At 45.2% G+C, this 10,413-nt stretch overlaps 1 protein-coding gene across 1 annotated transcript in view; it reads right to left on the reverse strand.

Moving 5' to 3' along the window:
• The window catches only part of LOC112921705 (major histocompatibility complex class I-related gene protein), a 34,114-nt gene extending 24,334 nt beyond the window's left edge, over window positions 1–9,780 (reverse strand). Inside the window, 6 exon segments of the mRNA XM_072733741.1 lie at window positions 2,557–2,778; window positions 6,717–6,731; window positions 6,734–6,985; window positions 7,862–7,902; window positions 7,904–8,081; window positions 9,762–9,780. Coding sequence (XP_072589842.1) covers window positions 2,557–2,778; window positions 6,717–6,731; window positions 6,734–6,985; window positions 7,862–7,902; window positions 7,904–8,081; window positions 9,762–9,780 — 727 coding nt within the window.
• Window positions 9,781–10,413: the final 633 nt, after the last annotated feature.

A 10,413-nucleotide genomic window follows, 5' to 3' on the forward strand; every position in this document is an offset into this window, starting at 1 on the left:
CCCACAAACATCAGAAAGAATGAGATCACTTCCACAGATCCGACCAGGCATACTTCCAAGATTCCAAGCTATCAGGCAGATTTGCCATAAGAACAGGGCACTTTCACTTTCTCTCAGGCCAGGAAATGTGTAAAATGATCCAGCCATTCACAGGCCATTGTAGAAACTCACTGGCTGATTTCATGGGCTGATCCAACCCCGTCTGCAGGGTCACAGCAAAGGCACCTGTGATGTTCAAAGCGCTTACATAATAAACATGCTCGTGAAAGAAGAGAAAGACCATGTTACGATGTAGTGAGCTGCCCTGCTCTGGTGGTATTCCAGCGGAGATTGATTGCTCAAGTCAGCGGCACTGTAGAAGGCATTTTCTGCCCTGGATCAGAAGGCTCCTTCCAGCTCTGAGACTCTCTCATCTCACAAAAAGGTCACGATTCCCTATCTTTCTGCCATAAATGCTCAAACCTATGATATCCATATGTATCATGCATGGAGTCAAGAATTTTGAGCACTGGACCTGATCCCATAGGGCACAGGGGGACCACGCTTCCTTGAGGGAAAACAACTGGAAAAGAGCTATCTCCAGTCATGGATCTGGTGTAAAAAGGTTGATGACTCCATTTTGCTTTGAAAGGAAAAGTTTTTAGTGAGATATATGCAATTTTTCCTCAAAACAAAATTACACGATGTTCAGCAAAATCCATGGAACCAGCATTGACATTTTTAGCCTGCTTTGTCAAGATTCTCTTAGTACTTGACAAATTTTAACTCAAATTCACAAACTCCACAAGATAAGATAAGAAGGAACTCACAGTGTATCATTCTTGAAAGGGGTGCGTCACTGTTTTTTGATTTTTTTTGCTTCAACAGCTATTTCTTATTGGATTGGGATTAGTGCTCTACTTTATAAAGACAACATCAATGACTCAGTAACTCCTGAGCTGATTTTCTAGTAGGGGGGTTGGTTTTACTTTGATCTAATAACATGCTTTGTACAGTATCATCTGAATTGAGATTAAAGTCTGTGGGTTATGAAGCAAAGCCCTCCTAGCCCACAGTGGGTTCAAACCCATAAGCCAGGTCTCATCAATATTATGCTGTGATCAACTTGTGTACCTAAAGACGCCAGAGGCTGGGGAATGACTTTATAACACTAGTCTGTAAACACTCTTAAAGCAGGAGTCACGTCTGTCCTTTGCGCTGCTATATCCCAGCATCCTAATAGTGTATGCCTAGAACACAGTAGGTATTAAATACATGGTTATCCAACAAATTAATTTCCCCCCAAAGTATCAAGAGCATATGTATTTTCCATTTCGCCCTTTTCCTTTTCCTTACCTGGAATCCCATTTTCCAAAGGTATCTGCTCTTCAACATTTCATGTGTTAAAAGATGATTTTAGAAGGAAAAGGAGGTTCCTTGAATTAAAAAAAAATTTAAAAATAGGAGGAAAAGGATTTTCACATGACTGAGAGATAAAAGTGTCAACATGGATAAACTCACTGCAGTCTTGAAACAAAGGTCAAAATTCCCTTCCCAAAAGTTGATACTAATTAATCATAAGAATGTAGTTTGGCAAAAGACAATTCGAGATCTTCCTATCTTCTCTGACTGAACTTCTAGGACAGTTCACAGGGACAGGAGCTGTGCTTCTTCATTGATGTCAGGCGTCCGGCATCACCTACGAAACAGACCACTCTCTTTGTAAGCGATGCCCATAGTGTGTGTTTCCTATAACACGGGAGAGGTGTTCCTGGTCCTCCTGTGATCGAAAAGGGAGACCCAACCCATTTGCAAACGGAGCTTGGGGTGGCGGGTGCAGAAAATGAAACTGTGTGGAGCTGTAGGAGTGATAGGCTGTGGGGCCCCTAGAATCCCGCCCTCCACCTGCCTCCCAGCTGAGGCCTTCTGCCCCAGGCTAGGATGCCAACTCCAGCCCCTCCCGCAGTGGACCCTCAGAAGACTAGTTTCTGGTTCTTTTTTTTTTTTTTTTTTTAGTTTCTGGTTCTGAAAGCAAACAAGTGAGGAAAGATCCACAAGTCCTCTTCCCTTTCTACTGTTAACTTTTGGGGACTTTTGTCCCCGTGATCAGCAGGAAGCCCAAAACTACTTTTCTTACTGTGTCACTTCTCCACAGCTCTGGGTAGGGTAATACATGAAAACAGAGGCACAGCAGTTCTTTAAGTGTGATCTGAATGCCCCAGGGGCCTCAAGACCCTTTCATTGAATCCATGAGGTCTAAGTCATGATTTCCACCCCCCCCCTTTGTTTTCTTTTTAAATCTCTATCTCTCACATGTACACGATGGAGTTCTCTGGAGAACACAATGACATCACCTCTCTGATGGCTGATAGATATGTTCTTGTGTTCTGTTGTACTTAAAATCTTTTTAACTTTTAATATATGATGTAGTAAGTCGCGATAGATATAACCCACATAAACAAAAAAGATCCTTGACAGCTTGTAATTTTTAAGGATAAAGGAGCTGTGAGGCCAAAGAGTGAGAGAACCACTGATTTTGAAAAGTATGCAAAGTTTCCTGCTCTGCCTTTTCCTCACTCTGGCAGACAGCCACGGCCACAACCCGTCTTAACCCCGGGGGACCTAAGGAACCACGCAGAGGCCACAGTCTACAGGGGCAGGAGTAAAGGTCACCGCTCTGAGGATCCAGCTCAACGGATCCCCATGTCCAATAGCTTCCATCCCCCTTGGGAAGAATGTCTCCTTTACCTATATCTTGGACAATTTCTTCCCCATTTTTCAACCAGATCATGCAAATTCCTGGGGGGTAAAAGCCATGAATTCTGCAGAAAGGAGTTGTTATCCTTGGAAAAGTGATTTACTCCGTCCCATGGGGGCTGTAGGAAGGAGAAATAAAGCAGAAGTATCGTAGGTACAGAGCATGCGGTATTAGAACTTGGCAACTGGGTCTCCCAATTTAATTTCTTCATTGCAGGAAACATCTAAAACCAAGAATGACCCAGAGCCCAGGTCCATCAACAACAAACTTATTTATTTGTACCTCCTACTAGGGCAGCGTGCTGGAGGAATGACGAATGTGGAGCTGAGCCATGTTCTGTCCTCTAAGGCAGGGGGTGGGCGGGGGGAGCCTCATAGCTTTGAGTGTTTGGAAAGTGTGTCAGGATCATTTACTGTTAACCTTTGAAATACTTTTATGAGTCACAGAAAAGGAAAACTGAGTTACAAAATGTGTGACTATTGGTGATGAGGAATTCAGCAAAAGACGGGAGACTAGAACTCAGCCTTCCTTTTTCTCAATTCTGTACTGGTGCAAAGAGATATCACAGCCACCTCAGCTCTGCTTTGGCACTGAACATCCTTGTGTCCTTGGGCTGGCCCTTTCGTGATTGCTATGGTGTGAATGTTTGTACCCCTCCCCCCCGCCCCCACCTCTCGGTTTCACATGTTGAAACCCTAACAGCAAGGGTGATGGATACTAGTAAGAGGGGCCTTTGGGAGGTGCTTAAGTCATGGCAGTGGAACCCTCATGAATGGGATTAGTGCCTTATAAAAGAGGCTCTGAGAGATCTCTGGCCCAATTCTAGGATGCAAGGAGAAGCCCACAGTCTACACCTGAGGACAGGGCCCTCCTTTGACCATACTGACATCCTGATCTCAGCCTTGGAGCCTCCAGAGCTATGAGAGATACATTCCTATTTTTATAAGTTACCCAGCCTATGGTGTTTTGTTATACAGCCAAATGGACTTAAACGGTGACTGTCACCAGAAACAAACATATGTAATAAGTGGCTCGTGTCATGGTTATGCAATCGAAGGCACTACAGAAATTCATATCACAAAGGGGCTCCAGTAGTAACAACAAAAAACTGTCCATTTGTGGCCTCTCTTCCTCTTGACTATTCTGCTAATTTTCCAGATGGTGCTGTCCTGAATGTTCCCACTGAATTGGGTCCCATCCAGATGTGAGCCATACAGAGCCTGACAGCATCCTGGCAGGGCTGCCTCCTGCTCGTCTGTAGGCCTCATCTTTTCACTACCTCCCCCCTTGCTATCTGGTACTCTGTTACAGGGAAGACTTACCTCAACAATTATCTTCTATTTTTCCTGAGGCATGAAATTTAGTAGGAGAAAAAAGCTTCCTAATATTAAAAATAAAGTATACATGCCACAAGGAAAGATACTGCTTTTTGACATTGGCTGTAAGAAATTGTTCCCAGATACTTTTCAGGGAGTGAGTTTTGACCAAAGGGTTGAGAACCTATTAGGACACTCATGGTGGATAGAGAGGAGGTTTGGAGGGGGAACAGATATACTGAAGCCATACTTCCCATACTCTTTCCACACAGCCCAGGAGTCCAGGGTCTCTCCTGTCTTTCCAAAGAGCTCCTCATCCCAGAGAGAATCAACAGGATTAGTCTTAACCCTCAAATCCCAACTGATGGCAGCTTTGTTCCAGTTTTCCTACCATCTCCCCTGTTTGCCTCCCTTTACCAAGAACAGGAGGCTGGGAAACTAAGAGTTCTCCTTGTTTGCAGTCAAAGGCTATGACACTCATCACAATGTGGGAGTGGGGACTCCTAGGGCCCCTCTTCATACCTGCCTAGACTTGGCCTGCAATGTCTTGGTAATTAAAGGTCCAGTACCACCCCAAGTTGGCCGTAGATTTCAGCCAGATCCTAAGGTATCAGACGTTCTTCGGCCTGGCAACAATAATGGCATCTATGTAATGTGTAAGCAGAGAACTACTGTGTACAAAGTGCTTTTATGTACATTTTTCACACCAATGTCTGCGATGTAGGCATCATCACAACTGTTTATTTTACTCAAGATTATTGCCTTGCCAACTTAGCATTTATTAGCTCCATTTTTTTTCTGATAATAAGAACCCGTGCTCCAGACAAACACATATCATATATTGGAAATTTAATTCTCCTGACTCCAATGTGTGCTTCTGTTAAGAAGTACTGATCTTAATCCTGCCACCCAAACATAGCTCACAGCATACTTGTTGCTATCTTTGCCAGCCCCCAGATCTAGTCTCTGCTTTGCATTGTGCCCTGGGACATTAGGCTCATCAGACTGCCCCTTGGGGCTCCTTTGCCTGAGTGGGTTTGGCCGATAGGAGGAACATCCTCAGCAAATGTCAGAGAGTCAGAGGATAGAGAGGTCGGGGTTCTCAGGCCCCTCTTCTCCAACCACCTCACTGCAGTCTGCCAGCAACCGTGTTTCTCCAGAGGCATAGGACTTGCTAGAAGGTGCTTCTTCCAGGCCACCAGCCTTTACTGGTCCCTTCAGATTTGGGGATGTAACGGCTTTCCTCTGCTGTGAGTCTCTGGGTACTTCAATTCTGGTTTCCTCAATCCCGATTGTACCTCTATGAATAGTCCCACGATTGAGTTCTCCTCGGCTAAATCACTTTGAGCGTGCCATTTATTTCTTACCAGGATTCTGTTACTCAGTCTTAGAAACTCATCCTGATGGTCACAGCAATTAGCCCAAAGGGTGGTACACTATCCAATTCATACCAATCACAGTTCTGTGAAAAAAAAAAATTGTAACTAGAGCTGGGAGAGAGAAGCCCATTCTTTGGGAATGGTGAAGCGATGAAGGTATCTCTGAGCTTTATGCTGGCTTCCACATCCCCATTGAATCTTGGTTTTAATTCCTTGGGTCCTCACACTGCCCTGACTCCTGCCTTTCAAAGAGCTTCCTTCTTTGTGTCTAAGCCAATTTGAGTAGGTTTCTGTCACCTGTGACCATTGCAATCCAGATGGCTATTCAGCCTAACAAGGGGAAGGGTTGAAGTTCAAAGTCTAGTCATGTGCTTCCAAAGCCAATACTCCCATTAAACAGATAGTCTATATTCCTAACTGTGACCCAGATGTCTCCCCAAGGCCCACTGCAGCTCTGGAACATCCCACTAGTAAAGATAACTCCGGTGGGAAAAGGCATATTGTGTCCAGGCGTTACCTATAGCATGATACAGGCATAAATGCATTTTACATAGTAAGATCTCTTAAATATCAAGATTATAAGTGAAAAGTCTCCGTTAACCAGAAGTTGACCAATTGAGTCACATCTTTAATGTATAAGAGGAGCTTTATACTGAAGGAAATCTTAACATAAATCCTTTAGTAAAGCAAAGCCCCTCCATTTGTCTTCTTTGTAAGAAGACATTTTCTTTTTTTTTTTTTAAGATTTATTTATTCATGATAGACACAGACTGAGGGAGAGAGGCAGAGACACAGGCAGAGGGAGAAGCAGGCTCTTCGCAGGGAGTCTGATGTGGGACTCGATCCCGCATCCTGGGATCAGACCTGAACCAAAGGCAGGTGCCCAACCGCTGAGCCACCCAGGCGTCACCATAAGAAGACATTTTCACCCATACAAGGGTATTGTATGAGCCCTTGGTTAACAAACAACTTATAAGGATTGCTCCGCCTCCCAAAGTATTTCCCAGCTTATCACTGTAAGGAGACATAAGGATTTGTGTCACTGAATATGCCAAAAAAAGAGGTGTCCCTGGAGGTGCTCCACTGTCAAGACAAGCAGAAATTGCTAAATCTTGTCTAGATGCAGATAAAAAGTAACAAAGGGAAGTTTTCACGGGGAGTTACAGATCACCGTAGTCCAACGAACAAGATAGATTTCAGAATAGAGTGACTATAACCTAGATTAGAGAAAGTTCTATATAAAACCAAGGACTCTGGGAACCTGGTGTTCTCCCTTCACTTTACCTGCCCTTTGTAAATATCTTCCCTAAGCTCCAGGAACCTCTTTAATGAGGTAATATGTTCTTTCAGCCAGTTCTTCTGATATTATAACTCATGCCAATTGGCCTCCTGTGCCCACTTGGTGATGCGAGCCATATTATCTGTAGCCATCCAGAAAAAGAGATCTTCATTGAGGATAATGAAATCTTGTCCATCATATGCATGCTGGAGAAATATGGTGCTTCTGTCCTCCAGCGACCCCTAGCCAATCATCCCCTGGTAAGTGTGAAACCCTGGCACACACATGCGGGTCAGGAAGGGGTTCAGACAGGGACATGGAGGTGAGCATCCAGTTGATGACTGGGGGTATGGATGGAAACATCGTCTGCTCCTGAATACATCACCCCACAGGCGTGCCTCCAGGAAGTTCCTAGGACACAACCCACCTATCAACAGATATTTGTAGGAATGTGCCATAGGAACTGCATGCCATAGGAGCATGTTAATTTTTGCCTTGGGGAATTATCCTATAATGAGAATGATCAATTGATAAACTTTACAATGCAATAAAGGAGAGAAAGATAAGCGAGAGCCAGAAATATCCTGGGAAAGTTAATGTAGTGAGTCATTGTGCATAAGCAAGTGGCTCACAAAGCCTGGCCACTAGGAAATGAGACACAGAATGGCCAAATGTAGAACGAGAAAGGAGAAAGTACAGATTAGAAGCCTGGATGGTGGCGGGGGGGGGGGGGGGGGGGCACCTGGGTGGCTCAGTGGTTGAGCATCTACCTTCCGCTCAGGGCATGATCCTGGGGTCCTGGGACAGAGTTGTGCATCGGGCTCCCCACGGGGAGCCTGCTTCTCCCTCTGCCTATGTCTCTGCCCCTCTCTCTGTATCTCTCATGAATAAATAAATAAAAAGAAAAGAAGCCTGTATGGGAGTGGCATAGGGATAATGGGGGGCAAAGGACAAAGGGATCCTGAGGAAGAAATAATTCGGGAGATGCTTCAGGCAGATGGCAGGCACCGAACACCATCAACCAGATTGTCCAGGCTTTGCCAAAAAAGAGTTCAGCTCAGCAACTGCTCATGTTCACTGTCAGCCCAGGACCTCTCTGCAGGAATGGAGGCTAGTGAGGGCAAGCGTTCATCTCTGCTGCCTTCACCACCTGAGTGGTCGAGATGATTCTGCAGGTGCTCCAGCTCCAGCCCCTCGGCCCTGAGTGTACCTCTCCCAGTGCCCAGGCATGGAATTCTCCACCGTCCACAGAGCCCACAGCTCTTTCTGCCAACAACATGTATATATAATGATGGGATGAGAAAAAAATTCTGTGAGTCCATGGCTGGGATCTGAAATGCCCAGGAAAAAATACGTCAGAGAGTGGGTCCCTGGGAGGGAGGCAAAGAAGGAAGACATTTATAGTCAGAGACAATCCCGACCTACATCAGTGCTCTGTGGTCAGCTACATTCCTCTTGGGACCTAGCTGCTAGTTCGTTTTACATAGTCACAGAACCCCAGGAACTGGAGCCTGGAAAGGACCTAAGAGCTCCAGCCCAAGACTGTAGCCTTTTTTTTTTTTTTTTTTTGGTCCTGGTTTGGAAGCCTTTGGATGAAATTTTATAGGTAATCTCAATTTGTAAATGAAGCAGAGAGCCCTGCTCTGGACTTTGGGGGATGGGCCTGGGACCACTCGTTGTTCCTGTGGGATTGTTGTCTGAGGGCTTGCAAGTCCTGATAACCCACCCACTTGTTTCATGAATGAAGGCTCTAAGTGGATAAATGAGGGCTCCCACCCTACCCATGAGTGTGCATGTGCAGGTACACACACAACACACACACACACCAGATCAATCAGAGAATCCATATCAGGAGTCAGGCTTCCTGAGAAAGAGTGCCTTAAAGGCACAGTGCTAGGGCACGTGGTTGGCTCAGGGGTTGATTATCTGCCTTTGGCTCAGGTCCTGAGATCGAGTCCTGCATGAGGTTCCCTGCAGGGAGCCTGCTTCTCCCTCTGCCTATGTCTTTGCCTCTCTCGAATATAAATAAATAAATAAATAAATAAATAAATAAATAAATAAATAAATAAATATCTTAAAAAAAAAAAAAAAAGCACAGTGCTTTTCTTTGCTCTGTGGGGAAGACTGTGGATGAGTGGGGCTTTCTAACCTGTGAGGCCACATCCATGTCCAGAGACTTCTCTTGACTAAGGACTGTACTAGACACCACCTCTCCACAGTGTTTCCAGATTGCCCAGCCAAATGCTTTTGTCCATTTGTGAACTCCCCTGGCCCTCAGATCTTCTTCCCATGCGGCCCTTGCCACTTCAGGGAGCCCTGGACCATGCCAGGCTCCCATTCCCCATGCTGAATACTACTAAGTGATGTTTACTTCTTCCTCCTTATTTATAAATATGTATTTAAGAAAAAAATATCAAATTAAAAAAAATCATCTCACAAAACTGCTGGGTCGGCTTTGGTGCCCGCAAATCTATCTATACTTTCCTTTTTCCTAAAACTGTTTCTGAAAACATGTAGACTGTCTTTTAGAACTGGATATCATTACCTTAACTGTAAGGGAAGACAGGATTCCCTGAGACTGAACTGGGTCTGCCAGGGTCCCTTCCGCCTGATTGAGCCAGTTCCCTTAAAACAGACTTGTTCTCTCCTTTCTCCCTGCTGCTGGAGCCAGGGTGGGGGCAGCTTGGCAGCCTTCAGAGTAGGCACCAGCCCGCGGGCCCCTCCCTAGAGTGGATCCTGCATGTCAGCTGCAGTGCTGAGCACGAGGGAGTCTAGCTTTCCCTGGGCCTGGGCAGAGCAGAAGCTCCAAGGCCCCTTTTCATTGCTTTCAGCTTTTTCCTTCCCCTTTTTCTTCCTGGGGCTGGGGGGGTGGGGGATGAGGCTTGGGATGAGGAAGCAACACAGTAGAAGCCTCTCAAGTTGGGCATAAGAGTCTGTCATCATAAAAGTGCTGGTTCTTATAAAAATAAGAGCCAGAGATTGAAGCAATAGTACAAATACTATCCCCTAATCAATAGTTATCATATTCTCTTTCTATTCTCTATGCTTACCTGCTACTCCCTTCCCCATCTTAAGGCACCTGAGGACTTTGCTTCTTTCCTTTGTGGTTCCTGCCAAGGCCTACCACAGGGAGCTTGGCACATGGTAGGAGCTTTGTAAATATTTGTGAATTAAGTTGTTGGCAGCACATTTTACTTCTCTGCTTTGAAATGTGCTGAAATGAATATGAATCTATTTCGCCCAGAATTTCTACTCTTAAAAATTACTTTCCGGAAAGTGCAGGCTGGTGAATAGGGAGCAGAGCTGAAATCTAACTTCCATCCAGCCCTGAATCTGTGAAAGGTGTGTGTGCTTGAATCTGCAACCAATTTTGAAACTGTTCCATTTCTCCACATCTGGAAAGGGTTTGTGGCTATTCTGCAGATGCCCAGCTGTTTAGAGAGGGAGGCTAAAGGAAGAGCAAGTCACGAACACGAGTTCTCCCACCTTCTTGGTATCTGTCTGTGTTTTCAACAAATGTATGAGTGCTTCCTCTGTGCCAGGCACTGTTCTAGGTCCCCCGAGCACACAGCAGAAAAAACAGATACAGTTGTCTGACCCTGTCGAGTCTACACCCTAATAGGTGGAGAGGAGGAAGACAGACGACACAAAATATGTGAAATACGTCTTTTGAAAAGCGCAATGGAGAAAACTAAAACTGCA

The sequence above is a fragment of the Vulpes vulpes genome, chromosome 13, assembly GCF_048418805.1.
Source record: "Vulpes vulpes isolate BD-2025 chromosome 13, VulVul3, whole genome shotgun sequence".
NCBI lineage: Eukaryota > Metazoa > Chordata > Mammalia > Carnivora > Canidae > Vulpes > Vulpes vulpes.